We start from the raw sequence: 14,032 nt of genomic DNA on the forward strand, positions 1-14,032 counted from the left end.
TGCAATGCCATCTTGTGACCACAACTTCTGATTAACTGAAAGTCGGAAATAATGGTCACAAGCTCTCAGTGCAGGTTCATGAGGCCAGACCAAGGCTCTGATAGATTCACACTGTAAAGTGACCTTTGGCTGATCCAGCAATTCACAACCTGCTAGGCACCGACCTGAGCGGCACTGGTCAAAGGTGTAGACGGCAGAAGGCAAGTACAATACTGGGGTCAAGGACCTTACATTAGAAGCACCACTCCATCGCTACAATAAAAAAAAACAAAAAACGCTAGGATGGTGCTTTAATAACACTTATTGTTTATGTAATTCTTGCATATGTAAAACTAATATATTTACCTAACTACTTTTATACGTAGAGGAAAGACAAAGTTCTTGTCATATATATATACACAGGTTTCTGGACATCAATCTTACACCAAAAATCGTACCCCCATTTAGAGAGGACTTCTGACATGTCAGAAATATGACTAAAGTTATCTACTATGCCTCTTCAGCAATTTTGGGCTCAATTTTGGAGATGTCAAGTCATAGACTTTCATTAGAGTCTATAGCCCCTGATTGCCTCTCCTGTATGGATCTGGTGCTAAACAAGTTACTGTCCCCTTTCCTATATTGCTAAAAACAGGAATCCGACCGAGCAAACGACACCCTTTACCCGATGAAACCTATGCCAGAATGCTACAGAATACTATTCCATTTCACATTAATAATGAAGCAAACATCATAACAGGAAAAAAAAAATCTAATGAGAATCCATTATGACTGCAATCAAATGATGAGACCTTCATTTTGCCCCACACGGCCTACCTATGGGAGTGAAGTACCGTAAATCTAACCTTTCTTAATAGCAACCTTAAAGAAATCACTTGGCAGTCGTAAGGGAACTTGATAAAACTCTGCCATTCTTTCTAAGTCTTGAAACATGTACGCTCCTTTATTTGGAACCATGGCAGGTGCGGAGTTACCTGTTTGGGAATAAGAAAACAAACTCATGTCTGGTATTTTGATATATCATCACAATTTAGTTTGATTGTCAATGTCTCTGACTGGGCAATCGCATGAAGCAGTTTAGCAGCGTCATCAGCAGGGATGCTAATCCTAGCGCGCCAGCCATTGATGAATGTGAGGGGTCTGCCAGGGCAGGAGCTCCTGGTCTGGGTCATATAGAGTAGATTTTCCTCTGTGATGGGCATTTGGACATGACAGGGCATTAGGATACCCTCCTAACTGATCTAGTGCCCCTTTAAAATTAGGCCTAGGACAAGATCTAATCCAATCCAGGACTGGATAATTTAATACGACAAAACCCAATCCCAACTGGCTCCAGATTTAAATGGAGCTTCGATAAGGTCACGGGTATGAACCACCTTTTTTTTTTTTTTTGAGCCAAAGGCAAAAATGGATCCAGCAAGGTGAGAATCCATTTTTAATTTGACTCCAAAACATGAAAAACTGCATAGGTGTTTCCCCTTTTCGCCACCAAAAAACAATTTGGAAAACCACCATAGTAAGGCTACTTCATTTTGGGGAAAAATCGGATCCTGCAAATGTGCCCGCAGGATGCGTTTTTTTGCCAATAGACTTGTATTAGCGACAGATCGCGAAGTATGACCATACGTCGCGTCCGTCGTGCACTGGATGCGTCGTGTTTTGACGGACCGTCAGCATGAAAAAACGTTCAAGGGAATGTTTTTTCGTACGTGGGGTCCGCCATTTTCTACCGTGCATGCGCGGCCAGAACTCCGCCCCCTCCTCCCCGGGACTTTACAATGGGCAGCGGATGCGTTGAAAAACTGCATCCGCTGCCCATGTTGTGCCAAATTTTCACAACGTGCGTCGGTATGTCACACCGACGGACCCGTACCGATGCAAGTGTGAAAGAAGCCTAAGGAAAAAAGGGAGTATAAAACTGAAGGCCTAGCCAGTCAGGACCACTGCGCCAGTCAGGACCACTGCGCAATAAAGGAGTAGTTGTGTTGGGTACTTGTCCACTCCATGGTCTATACTTTCCATAATAACTTACCAGACGCACTCATTAGTCCTCCAAGAAACCCAGGGCGAAGACTAATGTCTACATTCCATATGTTTTTGTAACGTAACAGTACCTGTACAAAAAAAACCCCACACATCAGAATAAACCAATTGTACACTGGTTTTTTTATTGCAATTTTACTTTTAGCAGCATTAACCATTCAGTATAAATAAGGTTTTAACGATATTCTGGACGCAAGTATAATTATAGTAGCAGTAAATTAAATTTTCTATATTTTACTAATCTTACCATAAATCCCCCCAAAAAAACAACACACCTTTAAAAAAAGTATATATCGCCACAATCAAAGACTCAGAGCATTTATATTTTTCTGTTGGTGGAGATTCCTCATACATAAAAGACTTCAATACCTTTGCATTGCACCAAATCACACCTGAGGTCATGATGCTGAAGACCATTTTATTAGACCTTGCAATTACTAGGGCCCTTGTTAGGTCATCAGCTGCTGTGGCAGATGGAGCCCCCTTCTTTTAACTGCGTAAGTGCCACTATTGGAGGAAGAGCATATGGGGTGTAAGGAGTTTTCTTCCATCCCAGTTGCTGCAGCGGAATATCGGCAACTGATTAGTTGCACCAATCACGTATGTACCGCTATTAGAGGCAAGGGGTTAATACTGTGCCTCACTTGTGCAAATTAAATGATAGGTCATAGGTATGATTGTATGGGCCAGGTAAGATGCACATACTGTACACTGGTCGCTAATCAACATCAGTCCTCATTCAGCAGCTCTTCAGGGCATCAGACACTTCTATATAGACAGGAAAAGCACCTATACAACTACTGGCTCATGGGACTGCTAATCTGAACTTTATCACCCGTCACACAAGTATGACTCTAACAGAGAAATATATATATCCTACAATAGGAGGAATAGAGCACGAACATTCCCAGGGCTGAAAAGCCCCTGGCCGGGAAACGTCTGAATTAACACAAAGGCCCATACAGCAGAAACCCTAGAGATCAGAAAAGAGTATAGATTACCCCTTTGTAGATATTGGCAGGGGCAGGTCACCCCATACACAAAGTGGACGGACCCAGGAACAAGGCCCCACGCGCATCACCCTCCAGAGAGGGCTTCATCAGGGGCAGTGTGGTGTACCTGTTGGCCTCTGTTTAAATAGGCCACTGTAGATGAGCCTGGTAGCAGGATGAGTAACGAGCTGCACCTGAGCAGAGAGAAAAAAAAAAAGGAAAGGGGGAGCCGTGCAGCTGCGTGTGTGTGGCTGGGGTCAGCAGGCACGCAACCGCGCCTGCGCAAGCTGGAGCGCAAAATGCGTACCAGGGGGGAATGAAGAGCCCCAGGGCGCACGCGCGAATTGCCACGTGTGCGCAGAAATGCGGCCGCAGCGCCCGAGAAGAGAGCTGCATAATGCCCCACTACGCATGCGTGGCTGGGTGGAGCGGAAATCCAGCGCGCCTGCGTGAGTTGGAACGTGGTAATGCGTGCCAGAAGGGCCGCAAGGCACGTGCGCGCGATGCCGCGCATGCATAAAAAAGGGGTATGACCTGAACGTTAGAGGGGGGGGGGCTGTATGACGAAATGGGGAGAGGGAACTCCCATGCATATCTGCATATGCACACAATAGTATGTGTGCACCTGCACATGAAGTAGATGCACAGGAGTGTAGGACGGGGAGGGGGCTGATTGGCACCAAAAGGGAAAAATTAATAATAAGAAGGTACCGGAATGTAATGCCGGTGACACCGGAGCTGGGGCTAAAAATATAATATGGACAAGCTATTGTGTTGGTGGTGCCAGCAATGGAATGCATACACTAACACACATACCACAGACAACCCCCGGGGGTGCATTCATACAGTACATGAATCCTCAGGCGCACAAGAACACAAAGAAAGTCATGATAAACATGTATAAATAGTATATAAAAAAACAAATATATCTTTATTAAATATGGCGCACCAGACAAAATCCCATCATTATACAATAGAAAATTTGCAAACAAATGACACAAAACCCCCCACAATACCAAAATTGCCTCCCCCCCATTTTTTATTATTTATATTCCTATTGCCCCCAGTTGTAAGTGCCAGGTCCCCAAATAAAGACCCAATTGAATAATGCACTTTTGCCAAAAGCCCCGCCTGTAGAATGAAGATACTGAGCCATGCTCCCGAGAATGGATGCAAACCCTAATTGAACAAGAATGCCCGGGTGTAGGGCAAGGAAATAACTTGTATAGTCACAGAGAAAACAGACCTGATGCTGGAACAGCCTAATTGAAAAGAATGTCCCATGAGCCAAAAGCCCTGACCCCACAAAAAACAAAACATAATAGTGTGTATACACAACACATATGCTAAATTATTGTAAATAATAGTCACACCGATAATCAGACACGTGCCTACAGTAATATCCAAGAGGGAGCAGAGAATTAGGCGCAGAACCTGAATAAGGTCCAAAACGCCCAGTCCCAGGCAAATAGAGGGCTGGTACCCAGAAGTCTTCAGTTGTAGTTCAATAAAATTTCAGGAACCATTCCATTGCCGTAGAAACCCATGGGAGCCACTGAAGCAATTGTGGTGAAGATGAATCCATCTCATCCCAGAAATCCTGTAAAAAAGGAGCTCCTCATTAAAGGGAAGGTGCCATCAATTTTTTTTTTTTCCAGCGATTGAAAAAATGTAAAGAATTAATGTTTACATTTTCTTAAAAAATATTATCATTTGTTTATAATTTAGTCAAATATGAAAAATAATGTTAAAAGGTTTGGCATTTCCACTTTTAAACACTAGGTGGAGCAGCTAATGAAATTTGACAAAAACCTAGTGTACAACTATCTCACATTACAGCACTGCAGTAATTATGGGCGGAGTCTGCTGACGTGTGTGTGTGTGTGTGTGTGTGTGTGTGTGTGTGTGTGTGTGTGTGTGTGTGTGTGTGTGTGTGTTGTCTCCTCTCCTCCCCTTCTGGTGTTTGCTAAGGGATAAGAGGATGATATTCAGGAACCCAGTGAGCAGCCATTTTATTGGTGACTGCAGCCTTATACTGACAAGTAGACAGTCACCGAGGATGGCAGGCAGCAAGGATTCTGGGAGATATGTGGTGGAGGGAGCAGGGTGACAGCAGCACAGAGTATTTCAGGAGAGCAGTGTGCAGGTCTATGGGGGGCACCATGTTCAGCGCGCAGAGCAGCCAGGGATTGTACATAGAACGCTGTCTTTTATACACATGGATGGACCGTCTGCTCCACAGAAATCCAGGAAACATTTCTGTGGATTGATGGCCTGTTCTGATCCAGACTTTGCATGCAGACCCCATTCCCCTCCTCAGATCCTGTCTTCTCCATCCTGTCCTGGCGATGTGTGAAAGCGAGGCGACAGGCGCAGTCCGGGGTGACGCTGGGGGGAAATGTAGCCATATAGTAACGATAAACATGAGACCCCTCTCTTCAGCTGCCTCACCAGCTCTCCCCTGACTGCACCTAACGTAGGTCATGCTGCCCCCTCTATTACCCCAGACCCGTGTGCAGCTGCTCAGCCAGAACAACCCTAGAATGGGTCCACTTTATGAAGATAATACTGCCATAGTGTTCTCACATACCACCGCCATACAGATCACACATAATACTGTCCTATAGTTCTCACATAATACCATCATATAGATTGCAAATAACGACGCCAGTGTACTCACATACCGACATATAGATCTCACATAATACCGCCATATAGATCACACATATCACCATATAGATCACTCATAATACCGCCATATAGAGCACACAATACCGCCATATAGAGCACACATAATACCGCCATATAGAGCACACATAATACCGCCAGTGTTCTCACATAATACCGCCATATAGATCACACATAACAGGGGAGAGGAGTGCATAGGAGAGGATTAGATACACAGCTCAGCAGTCAGTATCACAGGACAGTATTAGATACACAGCTCAGTCAGTATCATACAGGATAGGATTAGATACATGGCTCAACCGTCAGTATCACAAATGATAGCATTAGATACACAGCTCAGCAGTCAATATCACTCGGGAGGATTAGATACACATCTCAGCACAGTAACACAATAGGATTAGATACACGGCTCAGCACACAGTATCCCACAGGAGAGGATTAGATACATGGCTCAGCAGCCAGAATCACACAGGAGAGGATTAGATACACGTCTCAGCACAGTATCATACAGGGTAGGATTAGATACATGGCTCAGCACACAGTATCCCACAGGAGAGGATTAGATACATGGCTCAGCAGCCAGCATCACACAGGAGAGGATTAGATACACGTCTCAGCACAGTATCATGCAGGGTAGGATTAGATACATGGCTCAGCAAACAGCATCACACAGGAGAGGATTAGATACACATCTCAGCACAGTATCACACAGGGTAGGATTAGATACATGGCTCAGCAGACAGCATCACACAGGAGAGGATTAGATACACGTCTCAGCACAGTATCATACAGGGTAGGATTAGATACATGGCTCAGCAGACAGTATCACACAGGACAGGATTAGATGCATGGCTCAGCAGACTATCACACAGGAGAAGAGTAGATGCACAGCTCAGCAAAGTATCACACAGGAGAGGATTAGATACACAGCTCAGTTAGTATCACACAGGACAGGATTAGATGCATGGCTCAGCAGACAGTATCACACAGGAGAGGATTAGATACACGGCTCAGCACAGTAACACACAGGAAAGGATTAGATGCATGGCTCAGCAGACTATCACACAGGAGAAGAGTAGATACACAGCTCAATAAAGTATCACACAGGAGAGGATTAGATACACATCTCAGCACAGTATTACACAGGGTAGGATTAGATACATGGCTCAGCAGACAGCATCACACAGGAGAGGATTAGATACACGTCTCAGCACAGTATCACACAGGGTAGGATTAGATACATGGCTCAGCAGACAGTATCACAGGACAGGATTAGATGCATGGCTCAGCAGACTATCACACAGGAGAAGAGTAGATACACAGCTCAGCAAAGTATCACACAGGAGAGGATTAGATACACAGTCAGCACAGTAACACACAGGATAGGATTAGATGCATGGCTCGGCAAAGTATCACACAGGAGAGTATTAGATGCACATCTCAGCACAGTATCACACAGGGTAGGATTAGATACATGGCTCAGCAGACAGCATCACACAGGAGAGGATTAGATACACGTCTCAGCACAGTATCATACAGGGTAGGATTAGATACATGGCTCAGCAGACAGTATCACACAGGACAGGATTAGATGCATGGCTCAGCAGACTATCACACAGGAGAAGAGTAGATGCACAGCTCAGCAAAGTATCACACAGGAGAGGATTAGATACACAGCTCAGTTAGTATCACACAGGACAGGATTAGATGCATGGCTCAGCAGACAGTATCACACAGGAGAGGATTAGATACACAGCTCAGCACAGTAACACACAGGATAGGATTAGATGCATGGCTCAGCAGACTGTATCACACGAGAGGATTAGATACACAGCTCAGTTAGTATCACAGGATAGGATTAGATGCATGGCTCAGCAGACTGTATCACACAAGAGAAGATATACAGCTCAGCACACAGTATCACACAGGATAGGATTAGATACACAGCTCAGTCAGTATCACACAGGAGAGGATTAGATGCACAGCTCAGCAGACAGTAACACACATGGGAGGAGATACACTGCTCAGAGTCAGCATCACAAAGGAGAGGATTAGATTACCTCTCCCCCTCCCCACTGATACTTACTTCACGGCTCCCTGCTGAGTCCTTTCTCCCTCCCGTCCTTGGTCTTCTCCTCCTCCTATAACTGCAGGGCTCCTGCGATTATCCCGGGAAGCTGGAGCTCACAGATGCACTGTGAGCTCCAGGAAGATGGCGCTGATCTCCTGCCTCTGCTGTGATGTGGACGGCTCAGGGGGCGTGGCCACATCACAGCAGGGAGCAGCTTATAATGATAGGTATGGGGTCGGGCGCCGACCGCAGATCTCTATGCCCAGGGCTGCCATATTTGCAGAGTGTAAGTGTCGTGCAACGACACTTACACTCCTGCAAAGCAAAATGGCGGCGCCCAGTGGCTGAAAAAAAAATTAATAATAAAAAAAAAATGTTAAAGTTAAAAAATGTAAATTTGTATTAAAAATAATTGTTTATATAAACAATAATTTTTAATACAAAAAATAAAATGCCGGACCTTTCCTTTAAGACCTGCCGAGGCAAAAGAGCCAAGGTTAAAAATCCATCGGGATTCGGCAGGCAGTAAGCAAGGCTTAAAGGGACCACCCGTTAGATAACTGGATGTGTTCCAGCCCCACAACCCGTGTATTCAGCGTACGGCCTGTGTGATGGGCCAAAAAGTGAGCAGCTACAGGCGTGAGCGCCTTACCCTTGGACAGGTCACAGGAGGCCAAATTAATGGTGGAAAAATGTTTTTGGACCCTCTGCCGCAATTCCTGAGAAGTTTAGCCTACATACACCAGCTGGTATGGACAAATAAGAGCATAAATCACGCAGGTGGTTTTACAATTAATGTAGGACTGCAACCTATGAGTCTTCCCATCGGCAGGATTAACAAAAACATCTCTAGTGGCCACCATGTCGGCACAGATGTTGCAACTACCACAGGCAAAGGAGCCCCTAAGCCTAGTACCCCGATTGGTTCCGATATGCTGTCTCCTATAATGACTCCTGGTCAGGAGGTCCCTGAAGTTCGGCGCCCTCCTAGCCGTAAGGGTCGTTCGCCTACAACCGCAGAAGTGTTCAAATCCGTTGTAAGGATCCCCCAGTGTTTTTGCAGAATGGCCTTGATGTTCCCCCAGTTATCATTAAAACTGGTAATAAACCTGGGTTTGTCATCACGTATCTTAGTACGAGTGTCCATAAGTGATTCCTGTGTATGGATACGTGCCCGCTGGAAGGCCGTGGCAATACTCATGTGTGGATAATGTCTTTCCTTTAACCGTTCCGTCAGATTCCGTGCCTCAATCCGAAAATCCGCATCCGTGGTACAGTTTCTTCGCACCCTCAAAAATTGGCCAGTTAGAACACTATTCCTTGTGTGTAATGGGTGGAAGCTCCTGTAGTCCAACAGGCTGTTGGTGGCAGTTGGCTTCCGAAACAATTTTGCAGAGATAGAGCCATTGTCGAACAACACTTGCAAATCCAAAAGGGTCATTATAAAAGACGATATGGAGTAGGTAAGTACAATATTATGTGTGTTGACATTTAAAGATTCAATGAATCTACAAGAATCCTCCCTAGTACCTGTCCAGATGAAGAACACGTCATCTATATATCTCGACCAATGGCACACGCTGTTTTTGAAGGCCAATGATGGATAAACCACCGTAGCCTCCCACCATCCTTAAAAAAAAGGTTTGCGAGGGCCGGGGAACATCTGGCCCCCATGGCCACCCCCGAGGTTTGCAGGTAGTATGTTCGATCAAACAAAAAATAGTTATGCCTGAGAATGAAATCCAGCAAATCTACCACCAAGGAATCATGCATCCTGTCGGAATGCCTGATCATGTCCAGACCTTATTCAGGTTCTGCGCCTAATTCTCTGCTCCCACTTGGATATTACTGTAGGCACGTGTCTGATTATCAGTTTGACTATTATTTACAATAATTTAGCATATGTGTTGTGTATACACACTTATGGGGTTTTTTTTGTGGGGTCAGGGCTTTTGGGTCATGGGACATTCTTTTCAATTAGGCTGTTTCAGCATCAGGTCTGTTTTCTCTGTGACTATACAAGTTATTTCCTTGCCCTACACCCGGGCTTTCTTGATCCATTCTCGGGACCATGGCTCAGTATCTTCATTCTACAGGCGGGGCTTTTGGCAAAAGTGCATTATTCAATTGGGTCTTTATAATAAAAAATGGGGGGGGGGGGGGGAGGACAATTTTGGTATTGTGGGGGGTTTTGTGTCATTTGTTTGCAAATTTTCTATTGTGTAATGATGGGATTTTGTCTGGTGCGCCATATTTAATAAAGATATATATTTTTTTTTATATACTATTTATACATGTTTATCATGACTTTGTGTTCTTGTGCGCCTGAGGATTCATGTACTGTATGAATGCACCCCCGGGGGTTGTCTGTGGTATGTGTGTTAGTGTATGCATTCCATTGCTGGCACCACCAACACAATAGCTTGTCCATATTATATTTTTAGTCCCAGCTCCGGTGTCACCGGCATTACATTCCGGTACCTTGTTATTATTAATTTTTCCCTTTTGGTGCCAAACAATCAGCCCCCTCCCCGTCCTACACTCCTGTGCATCTATTTCATGTGCAGGTGCACACATACTATTGTGTGCATATGCAGATATGCACGGGAGTTTCCTCTCCCCATTTCGTCATACAGCCCCCCCCTCTCTAACGTTCAGGTCATACCCCTTTTTTACGTATGCGTGGCATCACGCGCCTTGCAGCCCTTCTGGCACGCATTACCACGTTCCAACTCACGCAGGCGCGCTGGATTTCTGCTCCACCCAGCCACGCATGCGTAGTGGGGCATTATGGGGCCCCTTTTTGAAGAAGCTTATTGCGAAACGGCACTTGTTGGGCGTAGGGGAGACTCCACAGCACTCTGACCTGCGGCACACAGATCTATTAACTGCACTGGCAGGTAAATTACTTCCTTTGGTTGTTTAGATTTTCCCACTGTACAAAAATTAGTCAGTATAGTGTCTATCACTTCCCAGGCATTTATAGCTAGCTAATGCTGCAGGTCTGGGTATATCTGTCCCCCTTTTTTTTTTTTTTTTTTGAGACATGTGGTGAACATAGTAAACATACCATTGATTTCATTCAGTCCTGTGTGCCACACACTACTGTTTGGGCTACAGGATATTTGCATTTTTTAGCTCATTGTTTTTTCTGGCATTGTGCTGTATCAGTCTCCCCTGGTATTCGGAGGTTTCCGTTCCCCCCTTGGTTTGTCTTTAAATTGCTTTATGTATCCATAATTCTTTCAGAACAAGTTTCGTAAATAAAAATATTGTTTTTATCTTTAATCTCCTTTCACTTCATGTGGCACCTACCACATGAGAATGGGTTTTGATATTATACTGGAGTGAATTTAGCCTGCTGCTATACATAGGACTATGGGAATAATCACATACAGCTATCACAAAAATAATAATGATAAAGGGCACAGAGAGGGCAATAGTCCCCGCGCCAAGCGTGGTGTGGGGGGGGGGGGGGAGCGGACAGGGGGGGGCGACAGAACCCGCGCTACGCGTGGCACAGGGCGACAGAACCCACGCTACGCGTGGCGGAAACTGGTAATTAGATTGCAGCTTTTTGCCACAGAATCTTGATTGCAGGTCACTGGGGTGGATGGCAGCACAGGCAGAGAAGGCTCCTTTAAGAAATACCGTACTTTATACAAGTTACACTCTGTGTGACCCATTTTTGATGGAAGCCGCTCCTTGCACATCACCTTGTGAGGAGCTCTCCCAAGACGTATCATGTGCTGCAGTTATACAAAACCTCTCACCTCGAAGCCCAGCCAGGAATAGGGGGAGACCACATCGTAGAACAGCTCCAGCACCTTCCTCTTAGACATGTCTGCTGCTTACACTGCAAGGAGCATTATGGGAAGAGAGACTTGTCCTCCCGCCTCTTGTATTTGACTGACCTTCTGAAGTCTGCAGATAGTGAGGACCATCACTGCCATCTGCTGGCAACTTTCACTATTACACAAGCTCGCAGCAGATGGAGGTCACAAGTTTGGAGTTGTGTTCATAGGGAACCTGCCAGCAGAAAAATCGCTATGAGGCTACGTTCACATTTGCGTTGTGCGCCGCAGCGTCGGCGACGCAACGCACAACGCAAACAAAACCGCAACAAAATGCACGCTAAAACGCTGCGTTTTGCGACGCATGCGTCCTCATTGGCCGAAAGTTGGACGCAAAAAAAATGCAACTTGTTGCGTTATCTGCGCCCAACGCTTGCGGCCAAAAAAACGCATGCGTCGCAAAACGCAGCACAACGCATGTCCATGCGCCCCCATGTTAAATATAGGGGCGCATGACGCATGTGGCGACACTGCGGCGCCCGACGCTGCGGCGCCGAACGCTAATGTGAACGTAGACTTAACGCTGTGGGGAAAAAAAACAAATTGCGTCCCAGGCCCTGACTGACACTATCTGCATTGGGGCTCAGCTGTCAGTCAGAGCCAGTGATGCGGTATGGGCACGTGGCAGGGCTGTGTATGTCTATATGGGCACGTGGCAGGGCTGTGTATGTCTATATGGGTACGTGGCAGGGCTGTGTATGTCTATATGGGCACGTGGCAGGGCTGTGTATGTCTATATGGGCACGTGGCAGGGCTGTGTATGTCTATATGGGTACGTGGCAGGGCTGTTTATGTCTATTCAAGAGACAACTGGTTTGAGCTAAGTGAAGTGCACAAAAGCTCCAAAGAAATGTGAACCTAGGAGAAGGCAGTCAGGCTTGTGCTGGCAGAAGTAACAACACCCCATCTGTTAAACTCTTTTGACCAAGTCACAATATTCTGCTACATTTACCATTGGTGCAGTTGCATTGGTAAATTTAGGTTATGTTCATATGTTGCAGAAAAGTTCTGCTGCAGATTTGGTCCCAAATCCACCACAAATCAGCATACAGAATCAGATTTGGCTGCAGATTTCACCCTACTCCATATACTATGCATTGAATAAGGTGAAATCTGCAATGAACATCTACCAATTAATGAACAAGCAAATCCGCACCAAGCTTTCATTTTGCAGTGGATTTTTTTCCACTCTGCGTGACTAGGATTTTTCAGAAGAAATAACTTACCTATATTTTACTGTAAACGGATTTGGATTTGTGATGTGGAATCCGCACCGCAGATCAGCAAAAAAAAACCTGTGACACGTGAATTTGGTCTTATGTGCAGCTCCATGGAAGATCATGGCAGGAGTTTAATTATGAATAATAATAGTAATTTATACTGTAATGCTGGAGATACCAGGGAGGGTTAAGGTTTGCTTTACGCTACATTTGACATCTGCCAGATCTTTATTGCTGATCTCACACGAGATGGTTTCTGTGCAATAAGCAGCAAATGCTAAGCAACAAGATACGGTAAATACATCTCGGGATTTACTGACCAAGACGTTCTCCAACTCAGGCACTCTGGAAAATGATCAGAATCCTAGATATGATGTGCATAGTAACCATCAGCCCTGGTGATCTCTTAAGCCATATTTACACGGTCAGTATTTGTAAGCCAAAACCATAATGGATCAAGAATAGGAAAAGTATAATAGAAACAAATCACCACTTCTGTATTTATCACCCACACTTGGGTGATAAATTGTAGCGACCATTGGAGGATAGTCATTACCATATTGTGGGCATGTCTTGTCATTTAAAGGGAACCTGTCACCACGTTTTTGGAAGATGGGATAAAAATAGCGTTAAATAGGGGCAGAGGTGGGCGTTACATTAGTGTGTGTGTTATGCGTTTATTACCCACCTAAGTTGCCGAAATAACTTTGCAAAGTCTCCGTTTTCGCCTGTCAATCAGGCTGGTCAGGTCACATGGGCGTGGTGTCTTCACCCAGATTTGGCGTAGTTTTCCGTTGGTGGCGTAGTGGTGTGCGCATGCCCAAAGTCCGGAATCCTCTTCCAGGGGATTTAAAAATAGCGCGGTGTTCGTTATTGCATTGGTGATCGGTGGGCGCGGCCATCTTCCTTTGGCCGCGCGTGCGCAGAAGCGGCGCTCTGCTGGCCGCGGCTTCAGGAAAATGGCTGCGGGATGCCGCGCGTGCGCAGATGGATATCGCGGCGGCCATTTTCCTGAAGCCGCGGCCAGCAGAGCGCCGCTTCTGCGCACGCGCGGCCAAAGGAAGATGGCCGCGCCCACCGATCACCAATGCAATAACGAACACCGCGCTATTTTAAATCCCCTGGAAGAGGATTCCGGACTTTGGGCATGCGCACACCACTACG

The 14,032-nt window shown here is 45.6% G+C and overlaps 1 protein-coding gene across 1 annotated transcript in view; it reads right to left on the reverse strand.

Annotated features, from left to right (window-relative positions):
* The window catches only part of LOC143769828 (glutathione S-transferase kappa 1-like), a 28,750-nt gene extending 17,006 nt beyond the window's left edge, over positions 1-11,744 (reverse strand). Inside the window, exons 1-3 of the mRNA XM_077258759.1 lie at positions 11,568-11,744; positions 2,033-2,114; positions 846-974 (exon numbers count right to left, since the gene is read on the reverse strand). Coding sequence (XP_077114874.1) covers positions 846-974; positions 2,033-2,114; positions 11,568-11,636 — 280 coding nt within the window. The 5' untranslated portion in view covers positions 11,637-11,744. The remainder of the gene's footprint in view (positions 1-845; positions 975-2,032; positions 2,115-11,567) is intronic.
* Positions 11,745-14,032: the final 2,288 nt, after the last annotated feature.

Source organism: Ranitomeya variabilis, chromosome 4, assembly GCF_051348905.1.
Source record: "Ranitomeya variabilis isolate aRanVar5 chromosome 4, aRanVar5.hap1, whole genome shotgun sequence".
NCBI classification, from domain to species: domain Eukaryota; kingdom Metazoa; phylum Chordata; class Amphibia; order Anura; family Dendrobatidae; genus Ranitomeya; species Ranitomeya variabilis.